The sequence below is a fragment of the Muntiacus reevesi genome, chromosome 2 (assembly GCF_963930625.1).
Source record: "Muntiacus reevesi chromosome 2, mMunRee1.1, whole genome shotgun sequence".
NCBI lineage: Eukaryota > Metazoa > Chordata > Mammalia > Artiodactyla > Cervidae > Muntiacus > Muntiacus reevesi.
This window is the reverse complement of record NC_089250.1, coordinates 106,633,554-106,656,030: the sequence shown is the minus strand read 5'-3', so window position 1 is coordinate 106,656,030 and position 22,477 is coordinate 106,633,554. Positions and strand designations below refer to the sequence as shown.

General features: G+C 55.8%; 1 protein-coding gene across 2 annotated transcripts in view; it reads right to left on the bottom strand.

The window, feature by feature from the left end:
• Positions 1-1,409: 1,409 nt before the first annotated feature.
• The window catches only part of UNC5B (unc-5 netrin receptor B), an 88,801-nt gene continuing 67,733 nt past the window's right edge, over positions 1,410-22,477 (bottom strand). The window contains exons 3-17 of one of the 2 annotated variants that reach the window (XM_065922522.1): positions 18,663-18,806; positions 18,109-18,212; positions 16,649-16,829; positions 15,746-15,913; positions 14,887-15,051; positions 14,664-14,696; positions 12,557-12,751; positions 11,819-12,208; positions 11,106-11,193; positions 10,118-10,286; positions 9,757-9,990; positions 7,725-7,874; positions 6,993-7,157; positions 5,735-5,916; positions 1,410-5,243 (exon numbers count right to left, since the gene is read on the bottom strand). In XM_065922522.1, coding sequence (XP_065778594.1) covers positions 5,078-5,243; positions 5,735-5,916; positions 6,993-7,157; positions 7,725-7,874; positions 9,757-9,990; positions 10,118-10,286; positions 11,106-11,193; positions 11,819-12,208; positions 12,557-12,751; positions 14,664-14,696; positions 14,887-15,051; positions 15,746-15,913; positions 16,649-16,829; positions 18,109-18,212; positions 18,663-18,806 — 2,534 coding nt within the window. In that variant the 3' untranslated portion in view covers positions 1,410-5,077. The remainder of the gene's footprint in view (positions 5,244-5,734; positions 5,917-6,992; positions 7,158-7,724; positions 7,875-9,756; positions 9,991-10,117; positions 10,287-11,105; positions 11,194-11,818; positions 12,209-12,556; positions 12,752-14,663; positions 14,697-14,886; positions 15,052-15,745; positions 15,914-16,648; positions 16,830-18,108; positions 18,213-18,662; positions 18,807-22,477) is intronic. The other variant, XM_065922523.1, reaches the window with a different exon arrangement.

The following is a 22,477-nucleotide window of genomic DNA, read 5'->3' as shown; positions in this document are numbered from 1 at the left end:
AAAGGAAGACAGTCTGAGTCATAGGTCTATGTACGTGTATGTATATGGGCCTTGTTTATCCCGCCTTCCCCACTAGGCCATAAGGTCCCAGAGGACCCAGCCCACAGGTGCTCCCTATCCCCAGGGGGACGGCCAGGCCATCTTTGGCACACACCCCAGAGCCACAGGTCCCTGCAAGTCAGAGCTGTCAGGACCCTTCAGGGCATGAAAGGTTTAGAAAAGGGTCCCACAATAGATAATAAATAAAGACCTACTGTATAGCACAGGGAACTCCACTCAATACTCTATAATGGCCTGTAGAGGAAAAGATTCTGAAAAAGAATGGATATATGTATAACTTATTCACCTTGCTGTATACCTGAAACACAGCGTTGTAAACCAACTATACTGCAATAAAAAATTTAAATATAAACATGAAACGTATCCCATGGCCAAATACATGTGGTACACCCTCTATTATGAGACCAGCATCTTCACACAGGCCTTCTCAGGGCCTTTAATGCGCTATGACTCTCTACCATGAAGCCAGAGGGTGCTCTCACCCCAGAATTTAGAGATTGCAGAATTCATCTGCAGAATAGGCAATGCGTGCTGGAAAATGCTGGGACCAGACTCAAGTCACCCAGGGAGAGCTGAAGTCTACAGGGTAGCTATGATTATATGGTACCTTGCTGTAAATTAGAAAAAAAATTCCCTCAAGACATTTTCAGTTATAGGAAAATTAACACCAACAGATTGATGTTATTAGAACAAGGCCCTTTACTGACCTCTGTTGCAAATATCTCATAGTATAATAAATACACAAATCTCCAATCTGAGTGGGAAAGGCACCACCTTCCCCCTTAGATATGGCTTTCTTGTTCAGTATGTAACCTGCCCAACCATCATGGCAGCCATGGGCCCAAAGTCACACAAGCCCAGCCTGCCCATCATTCCCTTTCTGCTGGCATGATTTTGTCTCAGGTGAGTGCTCTTAGCTGACCTCAGCCTCGGCCCCAGCTGGGAAACATGCTTCTGAATGTCTCACAGGCAGACAAGGACGCTGAGGGCTTCACCTCTGTTGTTCCTCTCACTCACCACCTAGCCCATGACAGGCTCAAATTACTGACCCTGAACACATCCCACAAATGCTTCCCCAGTGAGAGCACTGGCTGGGGAGCAGGGATGTGCTCAGAGTCAGCGTGGGCTCCAGCTTGCTGCGTGGCCAACGGGGAAGTTCTCAGTCCTCTCTGGGCCACTTTCCCCTTGTAGAAAATCAGGCAGTTGCACTTGATCATTTCCAGGAGATCAGAGGGAGCTCTGGCAATGACCCCTTGTCCCCAAACTCATGGAATTTTGAGAAGAGCAGGAAGGTCATTCCCAACTGCTGACAGAAAGGCAGTCAAAAAGACAGCAGACTACAACCTGAATTTTTTATTAGACTAGGAAATATAATTTATTTCATAAAAATTAATTTTGTTACAATAGGAATGCTAAATGTTATTTACAGGTTGTAGTACAGAATAAACAGAGGTGGGACTGGGGCCAGCCCGGCAGCCCTTGGGCATATAACCATGTCCACTGCCCAGGCGGGTGGTACAGCCCTTGGCCCGCAGGAGAGCTGCTCCCTGCACCCAGGCTCCTGGTCACCTCTCCCCAGAGGGCCTGTTAAGGGAACTGGCTCAGCTGCCTGGTTGCTGGGGGAAGGAGACCAGAGGGCCTTGGAGCATCCAGGAGGGGGGAGGGCCCCTCTGGAGCCCAGAACCCTACGAGAGAAGGCAGAGGGAGAGGCACGTAGAAGAGACACCGACTGACCCTGTGTACTCAGAGAGGCAACCTCCAGGCGGCCCAGCGTGGACTCGAGGAGGGCACACACGCACACACAGGTGGGGACATGTTCCCGGAGAGGCACGCTGATGTGCCCACAGATAAAAGCACATGCATACACGCACAGATGTGCAAGCACACCCCAGAGACAAGAGAGACGTCAACACAGCGCTAGGCCTTGCAGCGGCACTTAATCTGTGGCTCTCAAGGTACTCAGGCTGCATGGGGCTGCCTCTCAGGCCTGAATAAGCTGAGAAACCTCCATGCCACCCTGAGGCGGGCAGTCTGCAGACACAGTCACAGTGGCCCAAGCAGATTGATGGAGCCAGCAAATCCTTTCCAGGCTTTTCTTATAAAGCTGGACAGTTTGAGCCCTCCCAGGAGGCTTTAGCCAATTGGTTCTGTGCTCCAGGCCCTGGTACACAATTTCTGGAAATCAGGTCAGAAATGGCACCTGGGTGGCTGGCCTGGCCTCATCCAACAAGAGCTCCTGGGTGCTAAGGAAGCAGGTTTCTCAGGGTGGGGCAGGGAGGAGGGGCAGGGAGGGAGGAGGGAAAGGAGGAGGGGCAGGGAAGGAGGACGGAAGGGAGGGAGGAGGGGTAGGGAGGGAGGAAGGAAGGGAGGAGGGACAGGGAAGGAGGATGGAGGTGGGGCAGGGAGGATGGAGGGAAGGGAGGGAGGAGGGGCAGCGAGGGAGGAGGGGCAGGGAGGATGGAGGGAAGGGGGAGAGGAGGGACAGGGAGGATAGAAGGAAGGGAGGGAGGAGGGGCAGGGAAGAAGGGACAGGGAGGAGAGGAAGGAAGGGAGGGAGGAGGGACAGGGAAGTAGGGGCAGGGAGAAGGGCCATGGCAGACCATAGTCAACTTCAACCCACCAGGGTTCACCTCAGAAGCCTAAAATGATGTATCAGAGACCAAAGGGCCTCAGACAGCAGTTGTGGAGGCTTCTAGGTCTAAAAAGGAAAGAGGCCTTGAGAAGGCAGTCACACGCCTGAAGTCACACAGGGGCCTCAGCAAAGCTGGAGCTTGAACGCTGGTCCATGGACTCCAGACTGCCCTCATGTGACCACCCAGGCCCACATGGGTGGGGGTGGGCAGGGAGACTGAGCCCGAGGTGGACGGCATCTTTGGCAGGGAAGGCTCGCTGCTTTTGTTGAGGCAACATCCACACAGGCACTGGGGTAAAAGTAAAAGGCTGTGGTCTCAGCCTCAGGGGCTCAAGCCTGATGCAGGCCTGGCTCCTTGAGCAGCCTTGTTAAAAAGGAACGTCTCTCAAACCCAGGAGGCCCTCAATGGCTGGCTGGTAGCCTGTTCCCCAGGGGGCTGGGGAGTGATGAAGATCTCACTGTCCCCACACGCCCCCAAGTACACGGCTGGGACGCCAGGCTTAGGACACTGGCTGGGACTACAGCCCCCTAACCTGCTTTTCTCCCAGGAGATCAGACTTTCAAAGGCCAGGATATGCCCAGGCTGGTCCCAGCAGCTGCTCCTGGACCTGCTGGGGCAAGCCCTGGGGTGAGTGCCCAGAGCTGGCACTTGCTTTGGCCTGGGTGCCAAGAGGAGAGGCCTTTGATATGGCCTCTGTGCCAGCTCAGGAGTCTGGTTCCAGCTATCACCAGACGGTGGAAAGGGACCTTGATGGCCCTCAGAACATCCTGGAACAGGCAGGCTGGAGAGGGGGTGCCACACCCGACTCCACCCTGCTGGTCAAAGCTTCCTTCAGACTCTCCCAGACAGCAGAAGGAGAGTGAGAAGAGGGTTGCAGGGAGATGCCTGGGGAGATCAGAGCTGGGAAAATAGCCCTCCACCCCTCCTCCTCCACTCCGGGCAGGTGTGCAAAGCACAGCCAGGCCAGCCGCCTCCCTGCCTCCCACGCCGCCCACAGGGCTGGCTGCTCACATGTTCCTCAAAGCCGCACCAACCCCAGGAGCTCAGGCTTCTGAAGCAGGAGAGCCCGTCCTATCCTCCCCTTGTTTTACAGAAGGAGAAATGGAAGGGAATCTGCAAGGAAGGGCAGATCCTTGATTCCTGGGCATTAAGAGAAGACCCACCTGTTCCAGCCCAGCTGGTCTAGAGGCTGGGGTGTCCCAGCTGGCCCCGCCTTGGGGGGAGGGGGAAGAGAGGTGTCCATAGGGGATTCTCATTCCTGACTCCTTTCTCTGTGAGGACCCTCTCTGGGCCATGCCCCCTCTCCAGGAGCCCCCAGACCATAGTACTCCCTGGCTGGGCTGGCCCACCCACATTTTCCATCCCAGGTCCTTTTAATCTAGATTCCTGGGAACCTGGAGGAGCCATGGGGGCACCTGCCTGGGGCTGTGAGAGGGAGGCAGGACCCCACCCCATGCCAGACTTCAGGTCTCCTTGGCTTTACTGATTCAGCATCTGTTTAAGATTTCAGAAACACGGGACCATGGCTCAGATCTCATCTGAACCTGTAGAAGTGCGGAAGCTGAGGGCTTGTTAGAATTTAGTCTAAGATGGAATCACTAGCAGCAAAGGGTTTCCTATTCAGTCTCTCTCTCCCTGATTCTCTCTCTCTCTCACATACACACACACAGGCTGCTGGCCAGAATCACGAGCACGCCCACATCCACACTCAAGAAAAGCGTTTTCTATTTTTTTGTGTTGTTTTTTCATTTTCTTTTTTTTTCTTAAAAAGAACTTATCCAAATATCTGGATAATAAATCATTTGCGTTTCCTAAGAAACTGGGTTTTCTTTTCCCTTGTGGTTTTGGTGTTTTTCTTTTTTTTGAGCCTTACTAGTGGTTGGAAGCTTTCTTTCTTTCCTCTTCGTTTTCACTTGTGGACAGGAGAAAGCAGTTTCTCTGAATTGTACTTGACTCTTCAAAGAGGAAAATGGTGCGAACGGAGAGGGAGGAGGGAGAATCAATAACCGAGGAAGAGAATAAAGAACACAACTAAAACAGGTGCCCCGAGAGTTCCTGGGGCTGAGGGTGGAAGGGCCACCTCCTTGTTCCCCTAGCTGCCTCCAGAGGGCCCGGCACCTCCCGCTTCCTGCACAGAGGTCTGAGGTCAGGAGAGACAGCATGGGGTGGAGAAGGACCGCTGAGTCCTCCCAACAACGAAGTCCATGGATCTCCTAAGGCTGGTTGTGGTCTGCGGGTGGGGCAAGCGGGGGCAGGAGGAGGAGGGGCGATTCTGGCTGTGAGCTCGGGGGCAGAGGAGGCCCAATTGCCCCCCAGGAGGCTGCCCCGGGCCTGCCTGTGCCCGCCTCCTGCTGGTCCCTCCCAGCCCGCAGGTGCGGGCCAGCTCAGCACTCTCCATCAGTGGCCATGGCCACCAGCATCTCGCTCTTGCCCATCTCCTCCAAGGCACTCGCCAGGCTGTTGAGGTCCCCGTCGTCCTGCTGCAGAGCTTCCCAGAGGTCCAGGATCACACCTGTGGGGCTTGCTTTGGTGGCAAAGTAGTTCAGGTACCTGATGGAGGGAAGAAGAAGGACCCTGGGCTCCCCAGACGCTCAGCCCCTCCTAGGGGCCGTGGGTTGAGGGGCTCCTGGTAGGACCTCCCCAGAGCACCGGGACTGTGGACTCTGGGCCCCCACAATCCTGGGTCTGAGTCCCATCCCGTCTGCTTTCAGGTTGTATGGCCCCAGGCCATACACTGCTCCTCTCTGAGCCCCAACGAGGATGACTGTTGCCATTATATTTATCCAGCATTTTAAGCTCTCCAGAAGAATTCTGACACCAGGATGTATTCTGTCAGCCAGCAAGCATTCCAGGACACCTGATGTCCTGGGCACAGGGCTGCTGCTGATCACACCTGGCTGGTATCTTGGCTCAACCTGATTCTCACGGGCTGACACTCTGAGCATGATGCTCCTCAAGCACTATCAGGCTACCTGCCCCGTGGGGACACCGGAAAGGGGGGCGGCTATGGCTCCAGCCCGGCAGACTGTCCCCACACTCACCGGTCCATGGAGAGCTTCTGTGCCAACAGCCGCCAGTCGTTGCCACGTGAGTTGGGGGCATCCAGGCTGTTGCATATCTTCTGGCGGATGGACAGGGGGATCTTGAAGGCATAGGGTCCCAGTTGGGTGGTGACCACACTGCTGGGTGCAGAGCAGAGGGCGTCTAGGGAGCCAGCGGGCGTCTGGAAGGACAGGGAGCAAGGGTGAGATGGGGAGAGGGCTCCCTGGCCATCTGTCCCCCCAGCCTCCCTGCCCAGGGACTGTGAGCTCGGGGAGACTCTGGCATCTCTCTGTGCTCTGGGTGGGCTCCCGCTACTCAAAGGCCTCGTCCCCTGGAAGGTGAGCTCTCCAGGACTGGGGTGGCACACCCTTCCCCAGCCTCAGGGTGCACATGCTAACGCATGGCCCTGGCTAGCACTGATGCTGCCTCGTGATTACAAAGCCACGAGGGCCTCGGCCACAGTCTCATCCACATGGACCCACTTTAACACAAGCAAAAATGAAGTCTAGAAAGGGGAAGTGACTATCCATGGTCACATGATGAGTCAGTGACAGGGGTGGGTCTAGACTATATCCAGCACTCTCTACACCGCACTGCAGGGAGTGCCCGGTACTGTCCCCCTGGGTGCCTTAGGTTTTATAAGCCTCAATCTGGGCTATAGTGATGGAAAACGACAGGCTCGGGCCGAGCATCAACCTGATACAAGATCCACAAGCCCTCCATTAAATCTTTTTTCTCATCTCCCAGGTGGGGATCCTCGTATCTGTCTCCCTGGTGGTTGTGAAGATCTGGTGAGATTTGGTACAGGTCAGGCCCAGGTTTGCACTCAGTAAGTCACAGCTGTTGGCCAGCAGTGAGGACGTCCCAGCCCAGACATGGGAGGTGAGGGGTTTCCTAGGTGGTGCCAGTGGTAAAGAACCCACCTGCCAATGCAGGAGACATGAGAGACGTGGGTTCGATCCCTAGGTTGGGAAGATCCCCTGGAGGAGGGCATGACAACCCACTCTAGTATTCTTGCCTGGAGAATCCCATGGACAGAGGAGCCTGGCAGGCTACAGTCCATGGGGTCACAAAGAGTCGGACACGACTGAAGCGACTTAGCATGCATGGTGGCCAAGAGTGAGCACGTCCCAGCTCAGACATGGGAGCTGAGGGCACAGTTCTGTGGGAGGTGGCCCTTCCCCCAAACGAGGGGGAGCCTCGGGTCTGCACTCTGCAGCGCCCAGCCCCACGGGGTGTCTGCGCTCTGGCCCTCACCTCTGCCAGCGTGGTATGAAGCTGGAATATCTGGCCCTCCCCCTCCACCTGCCGCACGCAGATCTTGCAGGTGAGCTCCGTGGAGGCCAGGCTGTGCCTCTCCAGCGTGAAGGTGCAGTGCAGGGCCTTCTGGCTGCCACTCCAAATGTGACAGAAGGGGATCTCCTGGGGGAGGCAGGCAGGGTTAGGGAGGTGAGGCCAGCTGGCCCTGCCCTCAGGGAATGGAGGCGCGGGCAGGGAAGGGGCCCAGCCTCAGGAAGGGTTAGGACTTTCTCACCCAGGCAGGCAGAGGAAGAAGAGCTGGGCAAGGGCCCTCCAACTGAGAAAGGGAGTATATGGGCAAGAAGGCACGAGTTTGAATATATGTCGCTGTGTGTGTGTGTGTGTGTGTGTGTACATGTGTGTGTGTGTGTGAGACTGTGGGACTGGGAAGCCCTGTGGACTCAATAATTTCACACAGATGGGCAGAGGGATGTGACTATCAGAGATTAGTCTGGACAGTCTGGCAGGTATGAATGCTCTTAGAGATGGTAGGACCTCTTTAAAGATGATGTATACAGACTGTGTGTGGGAGTGTATGACCGGGGTACAGGGGGAGAAAGAGAGACACAAGGGTGGGTGTGGAGACCGAGGCTGCAGAATGGAGAGGGAAGGTGGGGAGGATGGACTGGTCTTCTCTGGGCAGCCCCCGCCCCAGCTCCACCCTCCCCCCTCCTTTGGCCCAGCCCTCACCTGGTACTTGGCCAGCAGCTTGCTCCTCCAGTGGGCATGGGGGATGTCGTGGAGGGAGAGGCGCAGGTTATGGTAACTGTCCTTAAACAGCAAGGGTTTTGGCTCCTCCACTAGGTAGCCACCCAGGGTCCGTTCCAGCTCCAGCACCTCCTGTGGGCCAGGGAGCAATGAGAAAGTGGAGCCCATCACACTAGGTCAGCAGGCTCTTTCTTGCTGCAGGTTTGAGACTTGGGGATACATGTGGGCAGAGGGAACCAGGCTGTAACATTGAGAGCAGGGGCCCATCTGAGTCACAGGACTGGACATTTGGTAAGTGCTCAAAGAAAATTTACTGTGTGGGTGGATGCATGGATGGATAGACAGAAAAAAATGGATTAAAAGAATGTGGGACAAGTGGATGGATGAATGGATTTATAGATGACCAAATAGATACATGGATGGCTCAATAGACAGGTTGACAAATAGATGGGTGGATAGATATAGACAGACAAAATGATGTGTAGATGAAAATACAAACGGATGGGTGTGTAAACAGAAGGACAGATGGAAGAAAAGATAAATGGACGGGTGAGTAATGGCTGGATGGATGGACAGAGGTTGAATAAACAAAGAATGACATCAATCCAATATGTGGCAACTTCCCTCTTGATCTCCATTCCATTCTCTGACCATAACTGGATGTTAGACAGTGCCCTAGAACCAAGAGGTCCAGGCTGCAAAAACACCTTACCAGAGCCTCTAACCCATTATGGGCCTCCTGGAATTTCAGGTCAGCCTGGTCTCAGGAGGAGACTCTCTCCCATGAGGCCTTTTCACCTGTGTTGCATCAGTCAGCAACTTGGAGCCTGAGACAAATCACATGAGACCGGGAAGCAAAGGAGCTAGAAGAGCCCACAGACCATGGGTGGAAGAAGCTACAGGAGCTGTTTCCTGGAGCCACAGGGAAGGAGGAGGATTCAGAGAGGCGGGAGATGGAAAGATGGAAAAGGAAAAGGGGTTTAAACAGGGCCAAGGGTCTGTGCTCTCCCACTGTTTGTCAGGATGAGACTGAGGTCCTGGGAACCGGTGAGAGGGTGGGCAGACAATGGACAGGGTCTTAGTGGCTAGGGAGACAGGGAGGTACTAACACCTTCTGTTACCAGGTTGTAGGTGCTAAATTCCTTCTCTCTCTACCTGCCCTGAACCCCTCCTGATCTGCCATGGCCCCCCTCACTTAGGGGCACGATCCACTGTTCTGGACACACTAGAAGCTTGGCTGTCAGTCCTGACTCTTCCTCCCCTTACTATTTCCACTGGTCACTGCTTCTGTCCATTCTACTAACTAAACAGAGTTCAGCCCCCTTGCCTGCCTGTTGTCCAGGGTCCAGCTCAAGGTCTGGCTGCAGCCTTCCAGCCTTTTGTCTATCCATCCCCACAGAGTAGCTTTCAAGAGAGCACCTGTGAATAGGTGTCCACCAGGTCTCTGCCCCCACCCACTGGATGGCTTCCAAATTCCTTGGCATGACCCCAAGGCTGTTGGGAGGCTGAGCCCCACCTCTCATACCGCAGCACGCTTTGGCACACAGACCACCACATCTGCCTCTGCATGAACTGCTGTCTGCTGGAATGCCCTTCTCCCTTCTCTGCCTGGAGCTCCCACCTGTCCTCGGGAGCTTAGGGCTAAGGTCAGCTCTGAGAAGGCTGTGAAGCCTTCTCAGACGCCCTCCCCAACAACCAAGCCCTGCCAGCCCGCATCCCCAGGCTGAAGCTCCCTCAGCCCCGCATCAGCTATCCTCAGGTCTGTTTCCATCTCTAGCCCGCAGCTTGGTGAGGGCAGAACTGTGCCTGACTCATCTCTGTATCACGAGGGTCTGATGCCATTTCAGTGTTTGAGGAATGAAGGAATGACTGGATGAGGCTGATGGTGGCAGAGGGTGCCTGGCAGGTGCTATGATCCCGGGGAGGGAGTACTGGAAGGTATCATGCAGTGGGCTGGTTGTGAGTGAGGCACCCAGTGTGCAGGCCTGTGCGGGCGTCCACGGTCTGGCCTTACCTTCAGCGCTACGGGCATGTCCTCCAGGCAGTAGACTCTGAGGCTGTACTCCAGGGAGGTGCAGAGGGCTGGGGCAAAGATAGCCAGCTGGAGCCGCTTGACTGCCGAGCGGGAGTAAGACTCACCCGTGAACACATAGGTGCCCAGCTGGTCCAGCAGGATGTGGCAGGACCTGGCCTCCAGCTGGCAGTAGCAGGGGGTGTTCAGGGTCTCCTCGTCCAGGGTCACCACTTCCTGTAGGCTCACAGGGGGTGGGGGAGAGGTGGCCGCGTCAGCCAAGGACCTGGAGGGGGTCCATCCAGGTTGGGCTAGGACGAAAGGGGCTTTCAGATCCCAAGGCCCCCCAGCCTTGCCTCCTCACCTCCCAGTGGCCCTGGTGGGCCTGGGTCTTGAGCTGGAAAATCCAGTTGCCAGCACTGACTTCTGCGCAGTGGGGCACCGTGAGGATGACGGGGCGGCATAGCAAGAGGCCTGTGGGCCCGCAGGTCACTGCGGGGCTCAATACTGTCTGGGTCCCTTCTGAAAGTGGGCTGGGGCAGGGTGGAGGGTAAGAGGGAGGCAGTGAGGAAGCGGGGCTGGGCTTCCCCCAGCCCTGAAAGCAGCTCTGTACCCCTGGGGCTCCCAGAGTTAAGGAAAAATGACACAGGCCTTGAGATTGTTTCTAGATTTTTGCTATTATTGCAACATTCTCATAGCCAAATCTTTGCTCCTATTTTCAAAGGTTTTGCACTCTGAAGATGCTGTGGATAGATACTGCTAAAAGGCCCTCTGGAAAACTACTACCCATCCACACTCCCACCAACGCGTCATGGGAGGGCTGTGTTCCCACACTCTTGCCAGTATGAAGGTACTATGACATTTGAAAATATCTTTGCAAATTCATGAGCAGAGAAACTTCCAGCGCCTCATAGCTCTTTTACTATTTCTTTGATTACGAATTATGTCGAACATTTCCTCATAACCTACTGGCCATTGTGTGTGTGTGTGTGCACACATCTATATGTATGACAGTGTGTGTGTGAATCACTTGTTCATATCCTTTGCCCATTTTTGTACTGAGATGTTCAGTTTTTCTTACTGGTCTCCCAAACCTCTTCACATAGTTAGGATATTAGCTCTTTGTCATATTGTAGCCAGCTGGTCATCTGGCTTTCAGTTTTATGATTTGTTGAGCTGGTTTTGTATGACTTAAATGGGAAAAAGTATCAAGCAATGTCTTCCTTGGAGAACTATCTCTGGTCTTGGCACTGGGATTAGAAGGGGATATACTTGAGCCCAAAGTGGCAAGCAGCAGGGAGACAGAGGCCAAGCAGGGGACAGCCAGCCTGGGGCTGCGTCTCTCTACTCACAGGGTGCTTTCTGCCTTGTTGATGATGAGGTACATCTCGTAGAACTTGCCCTGGGGGATGGCTCCATTGGGCACCAGCAGGCTGACCCCTAGGGGGAGGGAGAGGTTAGTAGGGAGGGGCTAGAGTCTAGGAGCTTAGCACAGGGTATGGGGATTTGGCCTCCAGCTTGGAATAGGGAGAGAAAGACATTTTCTGAGATCCTGGTGGTCACCAGCAAGGCATGGGGAGAGTGGTTGGGTGCCAGGATAGGCCAGGTCACTGACCGCAGGGGGTCTGTCCAGAGGGACCACACAGAGGAGGCATTGCAATGGGATATAGAGATAGGCCAAAGTCCTGGAGGCTGAAGGGGTGGTTCCAGCCCCAGCCTAGCTCAGGGTATGACGCTAGGAAACTGTCACTGCTGTCTATGCAACCTGAGCTGGGCAGCTCTGTCTTTTTAACAACATTCTGTGGGTTTGTTGACTAACACGGCAGTATTCTTTCCCACTTACTAGATAGTGAAATTGAGGTTTAGAGAGTTCCCCTCCCCGGCAAGGCAGAGGCAGGCCTGGACCCCAGGTTTTCATTTTATCATCACTTTATCCCCTTGGGCCTCACTTTCCATGTCTCTAAAATGGGACCAGGAAGTCCTATTTTCGCCTGGGTAAGTGTTAGACTGTCTAGAGGGGAACATGCCAAGGCCAGGCTAACGGGCAAGGAGAGCAGGGACCCACCTGTGCCGGGGATGCTGAGCCTCCCGCCCAGGCAGCCAAAGGTGCCACTGACACTGCTCCCTGGGTCACGGGGCAGGCCCAGGAGCTGCTGGGAGCCGAGGCTGGCACTGCGCAGGTGCAGGAAGTGGGTGTCCCGGGCAAAATCACCAGGGTACGTGCCGGGCGGCAGGACTCCCAGCAGGTCGGCCCCGTCTGCCAGGCCTGGCCCAGAGCCGGTGGTGCCGGAGCTATAGACCTTGATCTTGAGGTTGGGCAGTGGGTCCAGCAGCGGCGAGTTGGTCATGGGGATCTTGTCAGCTGAGTCCTGCAGGGCGTACTTTGGCCCACGGTAGATGCTGGCGCTGGCAGTGAGGTCAGGAGGCACGGATGGGTGCAGGAGCTGTGGGTTGTCTGTAGGGCAGGGCTGCAGTCAGACTCAGCCTGCGGTGCCTCCCTGGCCCCATCCCACCCTCTGCTACTGTTGGGAGCCCTTCTTTTACAAAATCCCATCCAAATTCCAGCTCTGAAAGGTTCCATTGCCAACTGAGGCAGGAAGCTTAGGGACTTGTCACCTGAGTGATTTCTTCTCTTTCCTGCATCGCTCTCACCCATACTTGTCCAGTCATCTTTATTAAAAAAACCTCTAGAGAAACCTCACGAGGGACTCAGGCGCCTGTGCTCTTGTCTGGCTGGTCTGGCTGCCAAGCCCGCTGGGGACCCTGCCCGCACCCACCACCCCAGGTGTTCCCAGGTCCTTACTGGGCCTTGCAGTCTTGAAGTTGACTGGGTGGAAGCCGCCGGTGAGGGCGGCGGACGAGTCGGTGATGTCGGTGTCAAAGTCACGGCAGTTGCGGCGGTACACCACCACCGCCACCACTATGAGGACAACCACCACCACGAAGACGGACACCACAAGGCCCGCATACAGCGCCACGTCCCCCGAGGTCTCCAGGACTGTGGGGACAGGAGGGCCGAGTGAGGGGCAGGGGGCAGAGACCTAGGCCTTGGGGGAGCCAGACATTCCCTTGGTCCCCTGGGAGAGGCAGGGCCTGGGACAGACTGGCGCTGTCCTAGGTTTAAATCTGAGCCCCGCAAGACAGGCTGGTGACCTCAGGCAAGCCTTGAACCTCTCTGAGCATCAGTCTCCATAAGTAAGACGGTCTAAATGCTCCTGCCCCCATGCTCTGCTTCCTTCCCAATGTAGTAAGGAGAGGAACAGGCACTCCTGGAGTGGACGCTCCCAAGAGTGAAGCTGAAGTCACTGCTCTCTGCTCAGGAGGTGACAGGGCCTGTGGCTCAAAGTCAGGGGGCCACAGAGTGTCCTGTCCAAGGTGGGAGTTAACCCAGGGCCTCACTTGCAGCCTGCAGCACTCTCCATAGGACCCAAGGTCCTGGTTCCCAGAAATCTCTGCAAGTAGCCCTCTAAGCTCACTTCCATTCTGGACTGAGGGCGGGAGGGGGAGGGGAAGCAGGAGGAGGAGAATGAGATGCATGGTGATGGATGGAGAGGAGGGAAGGGAAGGGAGAGCTGGAAGGGAAGGAAGGGGCTCAGGGAGGCAACCCCAGGTTATACTCCCCACCCCAGACAGGCTGCTAAGCTGGAGGATACCCCGCTCCAGACAGTGCGCAGGGCAGGCTGCTGCAGAGCTAGAAGCAATAGCAGGCAGCCAGGCAAAGAGGTGTTCCGTCCAACAGAACTTTCTAGGATGAAGGCGTATCCCATGTCTACACTGTTTCCCATGATAGCTGCCAGCCATGTACAGTTATTAAACAACTAAAATGTGGCTGGCTTGGCTGAGGAAAAGAGTTCTTAGGCATATTTATTTTCAGCTAAGATAAATATAATTTTCAAGCCACACATGTCTAGCAGCTACTACACTGGACAGTGCAGCAGAGCCAAGACGGCTGACCCTCCCCCGCCCCCCATTTCCTCTGGGAGCTCGGGGAAGCCCCTGTCTACTCTCCCCCAGCCCCTAGGGGCCCTCAGAGAGGGAGGCTGGCTTTCCTGCCCGAACTGGGGGGAGGCCTGAGCTTCAGCAAGGTAGGGTGGGGCCCTCAGCCCTGAGGTTTGCCTGACTCCACCACCTGCCGGACCTCCATCTCCCCTCATTCTTGGGCTCCCCGGGGAGAGCTGCCAGAGCAGGTCCCCAGGGCTGGGCTCCCATCTTTCTGGGGGCTCTGCCTCACCACGTCATCGATATCATGGGGGGTGGTCGCTTGCCTGGTGATTTACAATATCTAACCAGTCACCAGTCTGCCCCCGCTGTGAACTGCATTTAGGGCCTCACCATTGAATTTATAATTCTGGAATTATTTGGAAATTGTGGCTGAATTACCACAGGCCAATCTGCCCAAGCGGCTTTACCACAACGCAGCACAGCCCCTGGGGGCTGACGCAGGGCAGCGGGTGTCCCAGGGCCCTAGGAGGTGTCAGCCGGCTGCTGGCGGGAACAATGAGAGGTACTGGGAAGGGTAGGTGTCGGCCTGCCTGCTGGCCCCGTCCCACAGAGGAACACCGGGGGCTGGGGCTAGGAGCAGAGCTCTGGCCAAATAATTAGGTTCCAACCCTAACTGGCTCCTTGGGTAAGTCCCTGCTCTCTGAGACTCAGTTTCTTCTCCTATAATGGGAAGGTCAAGATAGTGTCTGGGGGCCCTTCTTTCAGCTGAGGGTCTGCCTGTCTGACCGTGATGGAGACCATGCCACATGCAGAGTTGGGCGCGGGGAGCCCCACAGAGCTTGTAGGGGAGCACCTTCAACTCCCCCCTGCCCCTTGCCCTGCCCTGCACTCCACCCCTTGAAAAAACCAGCCAAGGAAAACCAGGGGTCCCCCCAGAGGAAAGAGGATAGCCATGAAATGGGACTTACGGTGGCTTTTGGGGTCACTTAGAGTTTTCTTATCTGTCGAGGGAAATAAGGAAAGAAAGACAATGACACGGATGACAGGGAGCAGGTGGTAGCGAGGGTGACGGGGAGATGTGTGGGTGAGACGACAGCATGTGGGCGGGCAGGTCTGCGGCACTGCAGGCCAGGCGGGGGGCCTCTCTGACTCCAGAGCCCCCACCCTGGGCCCCGCCCTCTGAAGACTCACTTTGCACGCACAGCCCGTCAGTGCAGTTCTTGGAGTCGAGCAGGGTCCCGCTGCAGTCCCGGCCTCCGTTCTGGGGCGGGGGCGCCATGCACTCACGGCTGCGCCAGTGCGCACACTCGGTGCTACAGGCCGACCACTTGCTCCACTCCGTCCACCCGCCGTCGACTGTGGGGACACAGCGCGTGGTTCGTGGGGACCCGGGCACGCATGGCTGCCTGCACACACGGTTACATGTGCCCAGCACAGCAGTGCACACACACACGGAGTGCAGCAGGGCAAGAGGGATCGGGACACACACAGGCCGGCCAGAGAAATCCGCGAGAGTCAGAGGAGCACAGAGGGGCAAAGACAGCTCCAGACACGTGTGTAAGATCACCGACGCAGACTCAGCACAAGGGTTCACACACAGGCACAAACCCAGGGTGAAAAACACCGCGCATTCACACAAACACGTCACCAGAGAGAGGGAACACAGACCAACTGATGGGGATACAGAATAAGACACGAGGAAAAGAGGACTGCAGCAAGACAGCGGTCAGGGGCCAGGTGTGCTGAGCAGTCAAGGGACAGGCACTCTGACTCCGGGTGCCTCTGGGACCCTGGCCTGGGGGCTGACACGGAGAACTCCCATCCTGGGGGGGGCGCAGAGAGCCTACCCCCAAGAGCCTCCGCCTCCGTCTCTCCCATAGCACAGGGTGGAACAGAGGTCAAAGGCCACAGTATCTGGTCCAGCAGGGTCAGCCAGCTGTGGGTCCCAGGACAAGCCCAGGAGAGAAGTCAGTGGTCCTGGCTCTGTGACCACACAGCACAGGAGGCAGGGCTGGGCACGGGTGCAGTGCCACCTGGCTTGTAGCCTTACCTGGGCACACGGTGGTGCAGGCAGTCTTCTGGAAGGCCTGGCCCTCGCAGAAGGCGCCTCCGTTGAGGGGGGCAGGGTTGGTGCAGGTCCGCGTGCGCTTCTGCCAGCCGCGGCCACAGCGGTTGGAGCAGGGCGACCACTCTGCCCAGCTGGACCAGCCACCGTTCACTGCGAGGGTAGTAGGTGTCACCCGGCTGACCTGGCTCTTCACTCTGAGGGCCCCCCAGGTCCCATCCCACAGCCCTGAGGAGGCCCCTCTGCTGAGGACTGGTCCTCCCGAGTTGGACCCCTTCTGCCATCAAGGCTGGGGACTCAGACACCGGCAGGCAGACCTAGGTTGCATTCAGCACCAGAGGGGACCCAATGACTCCCTGCCTTTCTGTACAATGGCAAGTAGAGGTCCAGAGAGGGCTGGCATCCAGGGTTTCCCCGTGAGGAATGGGGGGGGGGGGCGTCTATAACTGGAACCAAGTACAGGGTTCTATCTACAACACTCATCTCAGCCATTACTCTGCCCTCCCACCCAAGGGGACAGCAAGGAATTGCTGAGGGACCTGAGCAGCAGTCCCGAACTCTGCTAGAATAACGCGCTTGAGGATGGGGCTCCCAAGTGGGCCCTGCCTCAGCCCCAACTCCCAGAGAACTGGATCTTCTTCGGGGATAAGCAAAGGGCTTGAGAAGGGGCGAGTGCTCCTGGCTGGGGGCCCAGGAGTGCCTGACCTCACCACTAAATTTGCTGTGTGACCCTGGAGAAGCTACCTCTCCTCTTGGGCCTCCTCCTCCCCACCTGTTCACCAGGGTCCTGCTGGCCTTTGGGTAGGACAGGGTCAGGTGGGCTGTACAGCCCCAGGCTCCCGCCCACCTCCAGCATGCGCACCCACCACCGCCCGCTCGGGGCCGCACCGTATACAATGACGGTTGCCGTGGTGCTGCGGCGCTTGGCCACCATGTTCTTGGCCACGCAGGTGTAGTTGGCCGTGTCCGACAGGCGGGCCTGGCGGATGATGAGGTTGTGGTCGATGGTGAGCAGGAAGTTGGTGTCCTGGGTGGGGTCGATGACGTCCTCATTCTTGAGCCATTCCACCTGCAGGGGAGGGGTTGGGGGTGTCAGGGCCCAGTGCCTGATCCCTGCACCTTGGAGTGTGCCCTCTCTGCAGGGGGTAGGTGGGGAAGGCCTGAACTAAACAGGACACCAGTTCTATCCATGTCCAACCTTGGTGGTGACCCAGGATGCAGGGCCTCTACACGCCAGGCACTGTGCTGGACACTGCAGAACACAGTGGTTAAGACAACCACCCACCAGCTGGCGGCCTTGGGATGGGACTTCCACTGAGCCCCGGTTTCATCACCTATAAGTGAATATTCAATAGCACTATCCAAAGGCTACTGTGAGGATGAAAGGAGTCTGTATATAGTAGGTGTGGAGCACATGCCTGGCTCACAGTAAGTACTAAATAAATGCGTGTCTTCATCATTAACTCTGTAAACGGACTCCCTTAGTCAAGGTAAGAGGCCTGGCAGGTGATTAAAAACATGGTCCTCGTTTTGGCAGACCTGGGTGTGCAGATCCCAGCTCCGCTACTCACAAGCTGGGTGACCCTGGTTGACCACTTCCCCTGGCCCAGTGCTGCGTTCCCAGCCATAAGATGGGATTACATGGGTTGCTATGAGGACCACTGTGCCAGGTGCTGGGCACGTGTGGGAGCCCCACGAGGGTACCTGTCATGAAGGGTGTCTGAGCTCATTTCCAGATGATGGCCTGGGCTGGGGGGAGTGATTAGAGCCAAGATTCTGATGTCTGATCCTGAGCTGGAAGCCCAGGGGCCCATCTTCCCCAGCCCTGTGCTACTGAGGTCCCTAGCAGCAAAGCTGAGATGTTTCCCCATGCCCTGCTCTGACTCCAGGACCACCAGTGCAGGCAGTGGGAGAGAGGAGGCGGGTCTGGAATACAAGCAGGGCAGTGAGGGGACAGGTGGGCATCACCCAGGGATGCACATGTGGTACCAGAAGGTGTGATGAGCTCAGACACACGCATCGTGAGCCTCTTTGGTGTCCATAAAGCTGGGTTCTTGGGTTCTGGGAGACAGTGTGTACAGCCACTTCCCTTGCAGGAGACCAAGCCTCGGGTCAGCCCAAGGAGTCCTGGGGGATCCTTCCCGAGTTCTGCCCCATCCATGAGGTGAGATTATGCCTGTGGAGGGCCCAGCTGGGATCTGGGATGTGCCGAGTTCTAAAGAGATGGCAGTTCTTTCCTCTGTCTGTGAAACGGGAGGGCTCTGGGAGGCTGAGTTACCATGGCTGGTGGTAAATACCATACCTGGGTGGCCTCTGCCATGCCCAGTATTTCCCACGTCCTCACTCACCTCAGCCACAGGGACCCCCTCCGGTGGGCGGCACTGCAGGAGAACTTCATGGTCCAGGGGCACTTCCTTGCCCAGAGGCTCCTGATCAAAGTTCTTGCGCAGGTCTGGGAGAAGGGAAAGGGTTGCAAGGCACACCGTCAGGCCAGGGCAGGGAGGAGGCCAGTCAGGCAGAGCTGGATCCTGAAGTGCCCCATTCTAGCCACGAGGTGGCGGTGGACACCAAGGAAATCTCACCAGGACTCCTGGGCTTTACCAGGGGAGTCTCTTCTCCAAGACGGGGGCCTCACCAGGTGGGCTTAGGGGGACAAACTTCCCTCCCTAACTCTGGGATCCTCGGCACACGATGACTAGGGAAGCTGACGGCTTGTTATATAAATAAGTAGGCAAAAAAGGGCCATTAGAAATTCTGGCACCAGAATTCAAGGCTCTGCGTCTTGGAGCCTTCCTCTGAGCTGGTGGCCCCTGTGCCCTCGTGCCTGTGTGTAGAACGCTCTCTCCAGGGTCCACGGGGGAAGGGCCCAAGGGGGCGGGGGCGGGGTGTCCGGGCAGCGTACATGCGATGCGGACGTAGGCCCGGCGGCTCTTGGTGGTGCCCGCAGAGCTCCAGGCTACACACTGGCACCAGTAATCCTCCAGCCCGAACAGCTCCTCCACCTGCTGCCGCGACACCTCGATCTGCACCTCTCGCACCTGCAGGCCTGGGAGGAGGAGAGAGATGCTGCTGATGGGGGGGCAGGTCTGAGGGCAGGAGACCCAGGATGTGGGACCATGATATCTCACTCCTTTTCACCTGGGGGTTCCTCTCCCACTGCCTTCTGTTTCCATTTTTCTCATCTCTTCTGCTTCGAGCCTGGCCCAAGCCACCACTGCAGCTCACCTGGAAACCATAGTGGCTAATCCAAGCCCTCTACCCTCATTCAATCCACTTTCCACCCTGCAGGCAGTGTGTGCTCTTTGAAAGGTACAAGTGGCATGCCATTCCCCTGCTACGTCCCTGTCATCTCAGTGTAAAGACCCAGACCCTCCATGTGGCCTCCAGGCCCTGTAAGATCTATCCACTGCAGCCTCACTGGGCATCTTTGAGGCCCTCATGTTCCCCCAGCCTTTCTAGTCACAGGGCCTTTGCACATCCAATCCCTTGCCTGGGACAATTCTTCTGTCCTTTCTGTGTCCAGTGAATTCCTAGTCACCATCCGCTTTGGGCGAGGTCTCACTTCGGAGGGAAGCCCCTCAATGTTGGCCCACCCCCACCAGCTCTCAAAGTACCACTCAGCACTCCCATGGGTGCACTGGACACTGGTCTGTGCAGCTGTCATTCCCTACCCACCCCGATTCCCTCATGACACTAACCATGGTCTGAAACTGTATTATTTATTGACATGTTCATGTATTTACTGAATCTCCTGCAGGAGAATGAGGTGCGGCTTTGCCCTGTTCACTGCTGTGGCCCAGGGCCTGGGACAGTCAGTGAGATCAATGAATATGAGGTAAGCATGTGGTCTCTCTCTGGTCATGGCTCAGGGGCCTGTGGGGCTGAAGCTAAGAGGAGGCCCCTTTTCCTGGGAACCCTCCAATCTCTCAATGGCTCCCTGTTGGGGCCAGAGGGGTTCCCTGGATAACTGGAGCCACCAGCACACACAAAAGGAATCATTTACTCTTTTGCCATCGCTCCCTCAATGACAAAATGCTCTACGTTCAAATAAGGGATGAAGCCCCCGGGATGAGGGTGTCCATCTGAAGCTCCTCCCAAAGCTTGTGATAGAACTGAGAATGCTTCTTCCAGGAAGCCCTCCGTGACTGCCCTGTCTCTCCTCCTTGACATCAGGTATCTCAGTTCATCCTCTCCTGGTTGCATGTGGGTTCTGATAAGCCCCTCAAGGGCAGGAATGTTGAGTGTACACCTTGTGGTACTATGGCATGGTTAGGTGGAGGACTGGACAGGTTCTTGACAGGTTTGAATCCTAGCCCCACCCTCACTCCTCATCTGTGTGACCTTAGCTAAGTTATTGATACTTAGCCTCTCTGAGCCTTGGTTCCCTCACCATAGTAAAACACTCAAGGTAAATTCTAAATGAGTCATGGCAATTACAGCACCCAGACCAGGCTGGACACACATCTACTCTGGCAGCTCATGTGGATATCATTCAATTCTAGGGAGAAATTGAAACTCAGAGATGGTAGGTGGCAGGCCCAAAGTCCCACAGCAAATTGCCAGCAAAGCTGAGATCAGCTACTAGGCATCTTGCCCCAGTTAGAGCTCTGCCCGGTAATAAATGACACCTCTCTGGACCTCTCCCAATGAAATCATTGCCTTAACTCTCCTGCATCCTAAGGGAGGGGGCCCTTATACTGTGAGCTGAGGCAGTAAGGAATCCCCTCCTCATGGCAGGGGATCTAAATTGGTGGTCGAGGCTGGGAGGTTGCTAGCAGGGAGCACCAGGAGGGAAGAGGCTTCTTGCAGAAGGTTTTGGGGTGGGGGTGCCTGACCCACAGGCAGCAGTAGCTGCCTGGAGTGCTTGCTCCCAAGAGATACTCTGGGGTAGGAAAGTGGGGCCCCACCCTTTACTTACCAGGCTAGGAGCCTGGAGGAATGGCCTCTCTCAAGGGGGCCATCCACCCAGAAGGTTTCAGGAGCACCCAAGAATTAGACAGACAAATCGCCACCAGTAGGGCTTGACACCTTGGCAGTGGTCACCAGCAGGCAGACAGGAGGCCAGGGGCCTTCAGCCTTCTGGACTTGGGCCCCAGACGAGGTGTCCCCCAGCACGACAGGCAGTGCCTGACCAGGATGCCCAGGGTTGGGCTGCCTGCCTCGATCTGGCATGAGCTAATGGGTGGGCTTGCCCTGCCTCTGTTGGCCCCCTCTGTCATCCTCTGTGTTTCCAAGGGCTTCAGAGAGGGCCAGGGAGGGCTTGGGGTGGGAGCAGGAGGAACCAGCCACAGTGCTGCCAACGGTGGGGCCTGCTGGACCATTGTCCATTCTTTGTAGCTAATGGGGACAACAGCGCCTTGACTTCTAGGATGGGCAGGGCTTGTGTGCCTGGTAGCAGGGGAGTAAGAGCCACACTGTTACCAGCAGTCACAGGGTCTGCAAGGGGCCCCAGCAGGACACGCTGTCTCCTTGCTCTTCAGGGCCAGAGGGGGTCGGGGGACACAGAAGTAACAACAAGTTTCCAGAGGAAAGAGGCCAAAAGAGAAACACCCAGAAGGAAAATGGAGGAAATGGGCATTTATTAAGCACCTGCTGAGTCCCGGCAGTGTGCTCAAGGCTGTGCTGGCACCACCTTGTTCCATCCTCACGAGGACCTTCTGGTAACATCTCAGTTTATAAGGAGAGGAACTGAGGCACAGAGAGGTTGAGTGACTACCTCAGGGTCACACAGCCAGAGCAGGGAGGCAGCCGGGATACAGGTTATGTTTCCCTTTTAAAAATTCTTCTTTTAATTTTAAAATTTTGGGTGAGAATGGGATTCCAAATCTAACTTTGTAAATTCTTGAGATTCTTTAAAAAATTTTGGTAAAATATACATAAGCTACAACTTACCATTTTGACCAATTTTTAGGATATAGTGTTGAGTGGCATGAAGTACATTCTGGGGTATGATTTTAAGCCTGAATATTCTGAAGTTTGTCAGCTTTTCATAGAGAAATAGAAGTTGAAGAAGGCAAGAGAATGAAAGAGAGTATGTCAGGGAAGAGACATAAGAATGAAAAAGAGAGACACAAAAAAAGAGAGAGACATAAAGAAAAAAGACGATGTATAAAATATGGAACTAATGAGAATCTACAGTATAGTTCAGGGAGCTGTACTCACTGTCCTGTGGTGACCTAAACGGGAAGGAAATCCAAAAAAGAGGGGATGTATGTATACATATAACTGATTCATTTTGCTGTACAGACACAACATTATAAAGCAACTATACTCCAATAAAAGTGAATTAAAAGAAAAAAGGAGAAAAGTTAGACACAAAAGGAAACAGAGATGAGAAAGGAGAGGCGGAAGAGACAGAAGGAAGGAGGGACGGGATGAATAAGGAGGAGAAAGAAAAGATCAGGAGAGAGAGGTTAAAAATGAAATTAAAGACAAGGCAGGATCTGGGGTGAAGGAACCACCTGGAGGCTGGGGTTGGCTGGGGTTGCATAACCTGGCCGCCCACAGTGACCAGAGTGGACGGGCCCCCTTGCTGGCCTGAGTCTGGGAAAGGCTCTCCACCCCCAAGGGTCCTGTGCTGTAAGCAGGGGCTGGACTCGTGAGATGAGAGGAGCCTGGGGCTCTGCCTCCTGCCCGGAGTGGGGGTTGCCCACACATCTTACTCTTTCTCCTCATTTCCCACACTTCTGTCACCCTCCTTTCCTGCAGGACTCGGTG